The following is a 13427-nucleotide window of genomic DNA, read 5'->3' as shown; positions in this document are numbered from 1 at the left end:
ACTTCTGGGCTTAGTACACAGTGCGAGCAGCCACTGTATACTGGCTCCAACAATTCCTGTGCTTGCAGTTTGGTTCCCCCTTCATTGGACCCCTGGCCTTACCATCCTGGATGGGCCCTCCAACAGTGGTGCTCCTGTGTTCTTTGTCCAGCGGCTTTGTGCTGGGTTTCCCTAAGCCCCTGTGTCATCCATGCTGCTCCAGCCTCCAGGTACTGTTCGTTTTATTAATCCAAGTCTCTGCATGATCATCAATTGACTGCTGTATGCCTTGGTGAACATTTTATTATTTTTTAAACAATAATAAAGAGTTTTTACTTTGCCTCTAAGGGTCCTATTTATGTCTGCTGATCACCCCTTTGATTGTATCTTCTGTCCTCATTTGTCTATGAGTTTTGGACAGCAGCGGCCACAGCTACATTTCATTTTTCTTTTTGACTTTTCACTTGGCCTCTGGTCTGTGCGCCTGGATTTTTGTTTTTAGTTTTTAATGCTCATGGGAGAATATCCATGGACATCCTTCCAAAACTGAAGGCCTGTGCTGTAGCAGCCTTTCAGTTATAGTGCGGGTGAAAACTGGTTAAAAGTTTTTAAATTTATATATTCCTTATTTCTAATGTACCTATCTTTTTTTTTTTGTCTGTGCACTACTACTCCTTATAAGGGGGGCATTGCCACTACAAGGGTTAGGACCTCTGTCTGCCATCTGTGCCACTTTTGTGCCTTAATCAAGGTAGAACGTGAGGGGATACAAAAAAAGACACCTCGCTTAAAGAATATCAGTGGCATATAACAATCCTTACTTATTTCAAGTAAAAAAGTTTTGCTAGGAGCACTACCTTAATAATAACAAGAATATGGTAATACCTGTTCTATTCAGACTTTAAAGTGTGTGTCTGGCAGATTAAAAGAAAAAAACATGTAAAACATCTGTGATACATGCACTTTTCCCCATGTTCTGTCTCATTAAAATTTCTGTAAGAACAAAAAAATATCTGATGATCTGCCAGATAACCAGTGAGCATCTAATTTCCTGTTTGAGCTGTGCTACACTGAAATCCCAAGCAGCGTTGTCAGCCCTGCTTCCCTCTATGGATGGCTACAGAATACCCCCCCTCATGTTATGGAGATGAGGAAAGTGGGAGATTTTCAGTGTTCCAGCAGGAGAGGTGGCAATGTTAATTGGGATTTCAGTGCAGCAGAGGCAATGTTCCCAGCCTAAACTAAAAGCTATAAACCCACTGGATTTCTGGCATGATCATTAGATATTTTCGGTAATTGGAGCATTTTAAAGGGCAAAGATGTATGAATTTATTTATATTTTTTTGCCCAGACACACTTTTAAAGGAAATTCCATTTTTGTTGCGATTAAAAAAAAAAAAAAAAACATTATTTTTTCTGTTCTCAAGAAAATGCTATTTGCTCCTCTATGTTCTTATAAGACTGATTCCTGAATGGGAGGGTCTGCACTCCTTATAATCCCCTGGTGCACCTTTAGTGATTGAATCCCTTTAGAAGTAGGGAGTATCTCACCTAAAATGAAAATCCTATTGCAGGGGATACCTACAATGTTACAAAAGAAAAAGGAGAAAAGAGAGCCTCACCTGCAGTAATTACTACGGACCATGCAGTTTATAGATAAGGGAACTTTATTGCACAAAAATATCAATTCGTAATACAAAAAACACCCGATAAAAATCCCATCACCAACACCTCAGTAAAAAATTATTTAAAATAGACAACATTGTCTAATCAAGATGCAGCTGCATCAAAAATTCACACACATACATAGATTAATATAACATCCCTGGAGTAATAAAGCAACTGACACTATGGTGAAGTCACTGTTGAAATACCATAGATAAGGAATATTCCCGCAGGGTAAGTGATGATTTAGCAAAAAGGGAGGGGGGGGAGCAAGTTTTTCCTATGACCACCATAGATAGCAACTCCGGGTACTAACATGCCGGATGTAGTGCAAGTATGTATCCCAAGTCCAAAGCTTTTCACAGGCGGGTGAAGCTGGGAAGTAGTGATGCAGTAAGGTGACCAGTGTTCACTGCAGTACAAAAAGACACAGCATAGGAGTATAGTGCATGAACCAACAGATCCGCTCACCAGCCTGGAAGCAGTGTGGACTTCCGTGGATACTGGCCTTCCTGCCTGCAAATACATTGGATTTTGATCAGGGATGTGGCCGTGTTTCCGGTCACGCACTAGATCAGCGGTGGGTGCAGTTTGATGCAATCCAGTCCCGTAGCGGTCTCAGCATCCCTTAGTTAAAATGAATGCCGTGTTACTCCCCGATTCCTATGAGCATGTGCAGGCTAGCAAGCCGACATCGATGGTGACGCCAGTGCATCATTCACGTGGTGTCGTGAAAAGCGACTAGTTTTGCCAAATCAGCTTGAGCTTCTTCTGAGATGGGGGGGTTAGTGGTGCGCTTTTATTTATACTCTCCAAAAAGCATGGAAGGGAGTGCGGTTATTTGCTTTCGCAACTAGAGATCACCTTAACCATCAACACCACATACTGTACAATTTATCTGTAGCTGGCTTTCATCAATCAAGTTTAACCCAATATTGGGGAAGCTTAGAGTAAAAATGAAAATGAAAAGGGGGCAAACTGGTAGCAGGAGAGAAGCAGGGAAGCATTTTTCTTAAATGGCAAGCCAAGACATTAAATTGAATCCTTATTAGGGAGGGAGAGGAGGTGGGGAGGCCAAATGAGAGGAACAAGAAAATGAGAAAATTAACTAAAGGAAAAAAAAGAATTAAAATTAAATGAAAATCAATTAGAAACAAAAGCGAAAACAAAAAGAAGGCAAATAGGCGATATGCCTGCTAGAGGGAGAGTATTCATAATTCTATACATTTATTAGATCGGGTTTTCAGATTTTCAGCCAAATATGGAGTCTAAGGCCGCGTACACACGGGCGGATTGTCTGCCCAACTAAGCTCGTCAGACAATCCGACAGACAGTCCGTTCAACTTTTGAATGAACGGACTTGACCACACACGATGAACAGACAGTCCGCTGAAAACTTGCACGATGACGTGTACAGCACGTACGACGGGACTAGAAAAACGACTTCCAATACACTGCAATGCAACCTTCGGCCGTGTAAATCCTTTCTGAGCCTGCGCCATACTTAGTCCGTCCAACTTGCCTACACACGAGCGGACTGTCCGCTGAAACCAAGTTTGGACGGACAAAATTACGGAAATTCCGAAAGACTAAGTCCGTCAGACTGTCCGCTGAAAAAGTTCCCTGAAGCCCACACACGAGCGGATTGTCCGCTGAAACACGGTTCAGCGGACTAAGTTGGGCAGACAATCCGCCCGTGTGTAACGTGGCCTTAGTGATCTAGAAATGCCCCAACACTGCATTCTGTGTTTAAGCCAGTGGGAACGAGTGCATTGAGGCGATAGATCCACATCTCCTTCTGTAGGAGAATAGTAGTGTAGTCACCCCTCCGTGGTGGCAAGTTGAGGGTATATATACCCTTCATTTTGGTATTTACCACCATGGAATCAAGTGTGCAGCCACTGGAGACAGGTCCTTTTTCTTCTCCTTTTTCTCCTCCTTGTTGGCACTAGTGATGCTCCTGATGTGCTCACCAATACGTACCATAAGTTGGCGCTTAGTTTTACCAATGTAATATGACAAGGGCACATGTAGGCTACCCTTGAAGTGGCATAGTTAATGACATTTTTAATCTGGTATCTACAGTGTGGCCAGCGTTGGTGAACACAGCAGACCTATTGACATGTCTACACATTTGGCAGTGGCCACATGCATACATTCCCTTAAGGGGGGTAAATCTGTTAGTCAGTTACCGGTTGTTTCTCTCTTGTACTCTGAGTGAACCAAGGTATCCAGGAGATTGCGAGATGTACAAGGCACCAGTTGTGGACATGGGCCAACAATCTCTGGAAGCACTAGAGCTTTAGTCAGAATGTTCCAATGTTTGGTGAGAACATTACTGACCCATAGGCTGAGATTATCCTTAATTGAAGAAGGGTCCTTCTATCTCACAGCCAGGCTTTTTTATGCGTTTTTTTGAGGGCTCGATGGGGGTAACCCTGGTCCTTGAATCTCAGAAACATATCAGTCGCCTCCACCTTAAAGTCCTGATCCTACAGCAAATTATTTGCTGCAGTAGGTAGTAGTAGGTTTCCCGTATGTACAGGTAATGATTTTTCCTCCTATTATGAATATTTATAGATCTAAGAAAGGGATAGTGTCCTGATCCACTGTGTACGTTAGTTTTATATTCCTATCTTTTCCATGTGGATGAATTTGTCAAGCTGTTCCCCATCCCCTCTCCACAGCATCAGGACATCTTTGATGTACCTCAGCCAGGCGGACACATGGCTGAGGTACATCTGTGAGTCATACAGCATCTCAGTCTCTTATAGGCCCAGGTGTAGGCATGCATATGCTGGGGCCCGACTTGGCTTATCACTTACCTTTGATTGACCCTCAGCTGGCCTCATCACAGCTTCCCATCTGCTCTCCTGTGTTCTACCCTTAGCCAGGCTCTTACTAGTGTCTGGATTGCTCCTTGTCATCTTCTCAAGCAAAGTCTCCAAGTGATCATCAGCTCAAGCCTTCTCAACCTGCCGGCAACCCGTGCTTCTTTGAGCGCTACGCCTCCTGTACCACCTTCAGTGGTATACTGTGCTTAGCCACAAGGGGAGCCTCTCAAGCCTGGCCTGGAAAAGGTACCTTACACTTGGTCTCTGCTTCTAAAAAAAGTGACAGATTTGACTCTTCGTTATCACTATCAGAGGAATATTGTCTGGTTCTTGATTGGGCATTAGATCTATTCCTATTACATTTGGATCTGCTCCGTCCTCTAGGTACTGTTAGATCAAAAACATTGCCCTTTTCCCAATCGTCTAGATTGTGTCTGAACTTCTGTTGTTTGGTACTTCTAAAATGTTTTTGAACTTTTTCTACCACCCTTTTAAGGAGGTCATTACATTTTTCAAACTCAGGTTCTCCTGTGAGGGGTTCTAGGACTTTACTGCTCTCATCAATCTCTGACTATATTTCATCTAGTTGGATTATTTCTTCCTCAATAATACTTTTTAAGATTGAGATCCCATGCTCAATGCATTTGAGTTTCCATTTTTCCAGAAACCTGGGTGTATGTAGGTGCTCTGCAGGAGTTACCCTTTCTCGCAGACCCCTAGGTATGACCCCGGACTGGAGCTGTGACTCCAGGGAAGAAATGTCCCACTTCCTATTGAGGTATTTAATTGTTGGCTTTTTATGTTGTTTGAACAGTTGTTTAATATGGTTATTACCTGCTGATTCCAGGCACTGGTCCTGTGAGAACGCTGTTTAAATTTTTTTGTGTAATAAAGTTCCCTTATTTATAGCTGCATGGTCCCTAGTAATTACTGCAAGTGAGGCTCTCTTTTCACCTTTTTCTTTCGTATGCTTGGCTGATTACCAGGATCACACCTTATTGAGGTGAGTCAGCTATCTGAAGGATGCTGTGTTTGCTATCATACAGAGCTTTCCCAGCCCATACACCCCAGTGAGCTACTGGCTATCCTCTTGTTTTCTTTCCCTACATGCTTACAATGTTACAGTTTTTTGCAACAGTGAAATTTCCCTTTAATCACTTTTCAGCAATGTTTTATTATTCTCACATGTTAAAATCTTTTTTTTTTTGTTTGGAAATTACCTTAAACCCCCCAAATAATTTTATATTATCTGAAAGCAGAGGACCTTAAGAATAAAACGCTGACAGTTTCACTTTTTTTATGTTATGCAACATTTGCACAACTGTTAATCAAAGACACATTTAACCACTTTAATACAGGACATTTTCACCCCCTCCTGCCTAGGCCAATTTTCAGTTTTCAGTGCTGTCGCATTCTGAGTGACAATTGCGCTGTCATGCAACACTGTACCCAAATAAAATTTTTATATTTTTTTCCCCACAAATAGAGCTTTCTTTTGGTGGTATTTGATCACCTCTGTGGTTTTTATTTGTTTGCGCTATAAACAAAAGAGCAGTGACAAGTTTGAAAAAAACACAATATTTTTTACTTTTTGCTATAATAAATATCCCATTTTTAAAAAAAAAAAACACACATTTTTCCACAGTTTAGGCCAATATATTTTCTTCTACATATTTTTTGGTTAAAAAAAAATCACAATAAACGTATATTGATTGGTTTGCGCAAAAGTTATAGCGTCTACAAAATAGGGGATAGATTTATGTCATTTTTATTATTTATTTTTGTTTTGCTAGTAATGACGGTGATCTGTGATTTTTATCATGTCTGTGACATTGCGGCAGACACATCGGACACTTTTGATGCATTTTTGGGATGATTGACAATTATACAGCGATCAGTGCTATAAAAAAGCACTGATTACTATATAAATGTCACTGGCAGGGTAGAGGTTAACACTAGGGGGCGATAAAGGGGTTAAATGTGTTACCTAGGGAGTGTTTCTAACTGTAGGGGGAGGGGACTCACAAGGGGAGGAGATCGATCAGTGTTCCTCTGTACTGGGAACACACAATCAGTCTCCTCTCACCTGACAGGACATGGATCAGTGTTTTTACACACACAGATCCATGTCCTGGGCTCTGTTACTGGCAATAGCGGGTGCCCGGCAGACATCGCGGCTGCCGGGCACATGCACCGGGTCCCAAGTGACAGGATAGGTGGACGCCACTGGCGGCATGCACACGCCCCCTAGACAGCTGGAAAGCACAGGACATCATATGATACCCACCTAGGACGTCATATTACTATGGGTGGGGTATGAAGTGGTTAAGGAAGAATACACTAAAATTTGCTTTAGTGCAAACAAAAAAGGTGTTGTGTTGAATAAATAAATATCGAACATGCCAAGCCTCAAAAATTGTTTGCACCTGTGAAATACAAAAAACTATGGTAAAAAATATTCTTCATAGGCAATGCTTTTAACGCCTTTACAGATTATCAGTTTGAAGTTATCCATGATCTATGGCCCTAGAATTATTGTTTTCGTTCTGATGTTCATGGTGATACTTCACATTTTATATTCACATACACATGTGGGTCCTATGCTGTATTCACATTGGGGTGTGTATGGGGGTGAGAGGGTGCTGTGCTTTTGATTTTTTTTTTCTATTAATTTTAATTTTTTATTAGTATTTATTTTTGTTACAATTTTTCCCATGTAACTGATAGCAATATCACATGGGGTCTAACAACCCCCCTATGTGATAGCATGTGCAGATGGCAGGTCAACCTCCCCTGCAGCTAATTCAGTACTTCAACTTTAACCCTTTGCTGACTAGAACCTTTGGGACTGGTACATACATTTTCACTATTGCAGTTTTATATGGTCCAATTTCTTTTATTAAATACTTTACCATCACTGATTTCACAAATCTTTTGCTAATTTTCCACACCCAAAATACTGCAGCGTAGTATACTTAAAGTGTTTTTTAAGGACTCAAGGTTTTTTACCTTCATGCATTCCTTGCAGTGCAGTGCAGAACCCATCCAACCCCTCCCCCTATATATTTTCCTGAGCCCCATATCCATCCCAGTGAGCAGCAGCTCTCCCAGGTCTCTCTCTCTCTTCATTGACTTACACAGCAGCTGGAGCTATTGGCTCCTGCTGCTGTCAATTACAGCCAGTGAGCCAATGAGGAGAAAGAGGAGAGAGGGGCCGAGTCACAGCTCTGTGTGTGAATGGATACACAGAGCTGTGGTTTGGGAACAAGCCTGCCTGGGTGCCTCCATTGAAAGCTGCTTGCACTGGAGGCAGGAGGAAAGCCAAGAGCGCCGGTAAGGGACATGAGAAGAGGAGGATCATGGCTGCTCTGTGCAAAACCACTGCACAGAGCAGGAGAATATAACATGTTTGTTATTTTATTTTTATTATATATATATATATATATATATATATATATATATATATATATATATCCCCCCTTGCCAGGGACCCAAGAAGAAGAGGAGTGGGGCTTCTCTGCGCAAAACCATTATATATTATAATACATTATATTATAATATATACTGTAATATATATTACAGTATATACCTTAGTAAAATATGTTTGTTATTTTTTTAATTCTTTCCTTTAGAATCACTTTAACTCTAATTACTAGATGTCTGGGATCTGGAGAGATATGGTGCTCTGGAAGAAAAATTCTAAGCTAGGCCATCAGGGTGTCATAGAACCTGTCATTCCAAAATTTCCAATATGTCCTAATTATTTAATGGCAGGTTCTATGGAGCTCCATTCCAGTCGAAGTCTCCTAAGAGGAAACACGTTGGATAGGAGCTAGCAAAACGGCGTCCATCTGTGCCGACCGATCTGCAGGCGGTCGAGTCGAGAGTGATTTTTTGATTCATTGCTCTAGACCATCTTTTTTTGGATCCAAGCCTGATTCCATGCTTTGAAGCTGGCTGTACATCAGCCTAAAGGGAGGATCCGCACGGGTTCATGCGATCTCTTGGTCTTTCCATGAGGAGCTACTCAAGCCTGATTCTTTGCTTTATTATCCATGCCGCCATTCACCTACAGGGAGGATTCATACAAGCTCATATGATCTCATGGTGGGATCATTCTTTCTGGTAAGCAGTTCACCTTATATATTCAGCACAGTGGTGATATCTCCATAATGCGGGATTAGTGGATTCCCAGTACGATCAATCATTTAGAAACACATATGGGAAACTGCATTCACAGACTTGTATTTTTTATCTATCTTTTTCATTACACCTTTTTTTTTCTATTTATTTTGTGAACATATTATATTGTGAAACATTGTTTTAATTTTTCATGTATATTATTCACCAAATTGACACGTCTGTCTTTAGCATTTAAACCCACATGCTGTGAGCAGTTTTTGGGGACCCACTTGTTGTGGTTTATTGTGGTTTTCTTTACACTTTTTGTTTCATTCATTGTTCTAAAGTGGTTTTGATCACTTTATAGTGTTAATAATTACACCTATTTACTATTTTTTAGTTTTTGTGACAATCAGTTAACGGCACCTCTTATGTTTCTATTATATATTATTTCTCAAGGATTTTTGATTGCAGCTGTTTTTTGATCTTATATTTCTTAGGCTAAGCGCACCTTTGTTGTTTTTATTTAACGGGTCCTATGAAACCTTGATGGTCTAGGTTAGAATATTTCTTCCAGAGCACCATATCTCTCCAGAATGCAAGCATCCAGCAATTAGATTTAAAGCGATTCTAAAGGAAAGAATTAAAAAATAACAAACATGTTATGCTTACCTGCCCTGTGCCATGGTTTTGGACATTATTATTTAATGAAAGTGGTAAAAAATAAGAGTAGACCATTGTTATTGTTAATACTGTCATTGCTAATAATTTCAAGAGAGACAATTTTATTGAGCTGATAACAGCCTCGGTAAAAATGAGTCAGGGTAAGAGTAATGACTGCAGTTTTGAAAATATATCTGTAAATAATTTATAGATCTGTGTTTATGTATTTATAATGATAACCATACTAAAAGTTTACTGTAGGAATAATGTTCCTTACCTTCTCTAACTGCTTAAACTATGAATTTGTACCGTTTTAGGCCCTATGCATAGATTTTCACTTTACGGGGACCCAGGAAAAGTGGTGCCCAAAAATATATGAAATTAATATATAATGGTATGATCTCCATACACTATACCCAATAAACTGGCTTCATCAAACTTATACTCTTGAACCCTGTTTGGAGTGTCAACTAGCATCAGCTCCTCTAATCTAAACACGAATTTCCATCAGAGCAGTTAAGATGACTTTTGTTTTGTGAGAGTTGTGTAGATATAAGAATGACAGTTTCTCTCATTTGGCTAAGTTATCTGCACCTCCACTGTCTACTTTTGATTAACTGCAACAAACTTGTCAATGTATTTTCAGGTTGAGCATGTTCTACATTTTTTTTTCTTTACTTCTACAGCCGTAGCCTTGTCAAATGTAATTAATTGGTGTTAGATGTATTTTTTTAACATCAGTTATGGAACTCAGAACAGGTTACCATAATTATAAAATATTGAGGAAACTGAAAGCATGCTACTCTTGCTATATAGAAATGGAGGGCAATGATACATTGAGTATGGATAACGGTATATTTATTTGTTTATTATTTATAATCTTTTATTCTTTACTCAAATCATTAAGTTGGATAAATTATCTTTTTTTTTCTCTGTTCTTTGTTTGGTTGACAAATATAATTGCCACATACAGTATTTGTGGAACCTTTATTTTTTTGTATGAAATAAGAGTTTAACTAACAAAAGCCTTCTTGAGAATCATTATATTATCTTACAAAGCTTTATTCTGTAACCACTTCAAATAACTGTTTTCTGTTCTCCTCAATAGATACCCCACTGAAAGTCACAGTTATGGCTGACCTGAAACTGTTTAGGAGAGGTAGACTGTACACAAACCTGTGCGATTTTACTTTTACAGTCAAAAGCCATCAGAAACCGATAAAAAAACATATGTATAGTAATCTGTGCAGCATTGTTTTTCGTGACTCTAAAATGTATTTTTTATCTTAAAATAACCCCAAGGCGTGAAAAACAAAATACTGCATGTTTTACCAATTAAGAGTTAGGCCTATTATAACCATTAAAAAGTTCTACTTAGAACAGACTTTGATAGTAGATTGTGACCAGGGTACAGTAAAGCTTTGTGGGTTTAAAATGTTTCTCAATAAATATATATTTTTTAAAAAGCTATGTTTTTATTTATTAGATAAACATGCAAAGAATCTACTTTTCCGTATCTGCGTGAAGCGATAGCCGGTTGGTGACAGTGTATTGATATCACAACGTAGATGTGCACTTTTAGACAACTATGCATTCACACCCATTAATCTTTCAGGATCTGTTTCATAACCTGTCATCCTTTTTCCAAGGTGACTGTCCAAGATGACAATTTTGTAACTATCATGCTGAGGAAACCAGATGACCTTCCATTAAAAGACTTTGATCTACTTTTTTTAAAATTTCATTGCAGTGAAAATATCAGTCCTCCTTTCTGCCTGACTTGTCATAACATAGGCTTTCAGATTCTATGCTGTAACTTAAAGGATCGCTATTGTGTTAATCATTGTGGTCTGGTAAGTTGTAATAATTGTGGTCTGGTAAGTTGTAATAAGTTGAAATAATGTGTTCATTTACATGCCTTTAATTGTTTTTGTTCCACATTTTAATTCCACACTTTTTTAGCATGGTTTAAATCTTCTTAAAAAAAAAAAACTTTTAAGGGTATTCTGCAGTGTCTCAATATTGGTCGCTTTTGCTGGACAACTTGGTCTGCATGTAACTAATAGGCTCCATGCACACTGGGCTTAAAAAAAAAAAGCCAGTTCCCTTGGCAGAAAAAAAGCTCTTATATAGAACTTTTCTTTGTACAAAGTTTAGACAAGTTTAGGAGAGTTTTGCGTTTTTTTTCTGCCAGTAAGCTCCAAGCAGAAACGCAAACCAGAAGGTTTTTTCTTCCTGCCTCTAAGGCGGGATTCACACCTATGCATTTTTAGCGCTTTTTGCATTTTGCAGATTTGCACTACAGTCTATTTATCATGGTTTCCTATGGAACACGTTCTGTAGTGCAAATCTGCAAAATGCAAAAAGTGCTAAAAATGCATAGGTGTGAATCCAGCCTTAACGTTGATCTCAAAATGTGTCTGTAATCGTCCTAATGTGTATAGACACATAGGATAACATTGAGCTGCTTCTACTGGACAAAACATAAAACTCCTGGAGAAGCAGCGATTTTTAAGGCAGTGTGCATGTACCCTAAGGAACAAATACACATACATACATGAGAAGAAAATAATAATTATTAAACTGAATATTATTACAGGATATTGACCCTCAGACTTTATCAGAATATTAGTTACAGCCACACCTATTTCTGACCAAGTTCTACAGCTCCAGTAGTAAACCATAGACAATAAGGCCATGGCTCGAATTTTAGTTGGTTCCTGCTGAACGGACCAAGATTCGAACCATCCATGGCTGGCTTAAGACAACATATTGTCACCAACAGACAATCACAATAACTGATTATGTTATGTGCTTGTTTTGTCATTTGTTTGGCTTGTTTTGGCATGTAAGTGTTTATGAGTGTTTATAGATGTAGAAGCATATGCATGCAAACTTCTATTGGCTAGAATATTATTTTATTCCTGACACTGGAATTAACTTACACACATATATGTGTGTTTATGTGCATATGAGTATTAATGTTGCAATAATCTCCTTCCTGAATGCAGGTTTAAGGCATTCTCTTGTATGCCTCTAAAATACAAACCTAAATGCTGCAATGTACATAGACACATGGGGGGGGGGGGGGGGGGTACTAACACTGATGCACTCAGAATGTGATGAAGCTATGCATGGTAGACAACTTCAGCATGTTCAATTAAACTTTACCAACAAAAAAAGAAAGTTGATTGGTCTCTACACAGAGCTTCACTAGATTTTGCTCTCTCCGATTTTAGTAAATAAGCTCTGTTTCAACCAATGGGGGTTAAGAGGCATAAAAAAATGAAAAATGCCTTTTTTCTGTGTGCATGTGCATTAGGTCTAAGGCAAAATATTTTATAAACAATGCAAAACTTTCCTTTTTTATATTATTTAGTTACTGAAAAAGTGTTTAGTCCAAGTTTAAGCGACAACGACATTTCAAATGATGCATCCAGACAACATATCAACTGTACTCTTACATAACTATGTGGTGAAAGCACACCTACTGCCTAATTGCCATTGCTTGAAAAAACAACAAAGATTACAAGTCGTCCAGGTACAAAACTTGGGAGGATGGAAAATCTATGTTCGAATGTCTTTTGAAGAATGAAGATTTGCAATCTATAATACTTCTATCAATTCTTCCATGGAGTTTCCTAGCCTCCTGTCTGTAAAATATTCCTATTGGGTGCATCTTAGTATTGTTTGTGAGTATCCACATAAGATTGCCAAGAAGTCTGTTTCCTAGGACTTAAAGCATAAAACGAATACATTTTGTGACTCACCAAATGGTATATGGCCAGAACGTGTGCCACAGCTCGGATCTTGGAGCTGCTGGACTTGTTAGATGCCTCAGTCTGTTTAGCTGCCATGTCTGTGCTGGATTTGTCTTTGTGTTAAGTCACTGTTGCTAAGAAAGAAACTTGCTTGATGTACAAACTCTAGCCAGTTTCCTTCCTGTTTTCATTCTCTTTTACATAGATGCACAGCTCAAAACCGATAAGATTATATCTACATGTGACAAATATGGAAGCAGTAAGGGGATGTAAAGCACTAAACCTCATCCTTCCTCAGACCTAATATACTTATGTTTTCTCCAGGCTGACTGAACGCTAAAACATCAGATTTTTATTTCTTTCATATATATGAAATAGTTTAGCTGTATATAAAAGCTGCCTT

At 39.0% G+C, this 13427-nt stretch overlaps 1 protein-coding gene across 1 annotated transcript in view; it reads right to left on the bottom strand.

Annotated features, from left to right (window-relative positions):
- LAPTM5 (lysosomal protein transmembrane 5) overlaps window positions 1–13196 on the bottom strand; it is an 81057-nt gene extending 67861 nt beyond the window's left edge. The window contains exon 1 of the mRNA XM_077481755.1: window positions 13034–13196. Within this exon, the coding sequence (XP_077337881.1) occupies window positions 13034–13120 (87 nt within the window). The 5' untranslated portion in view covers window positions 13121–13196. The remainder of the gene's footprint in view (window positions 1–13033) is intronic.
- Between the last annotated feature and the right edge of the window lie 231 nt (window positions 13197–13427).

The sequence above is a fragment of the Lithobates pipiens genome, unplaced genomic scaffold (genome assembly GCF_037356315.1).
Source record: "Lithobates pipiens isolate NorthernLeopardFrog02 unplaced genomic scaffold, aLitPip1_a1.2 Scaffold_16, whole genome shotgun sequence".
NCBI lineage: Eukaryota > Metazoa > Chordata > Amphibia > Anura > Ranidae > Lithobates > Lithobates pipiens.
This window is presented reverse-complemented; position numbering and strand designations above follow the sequence as displayed.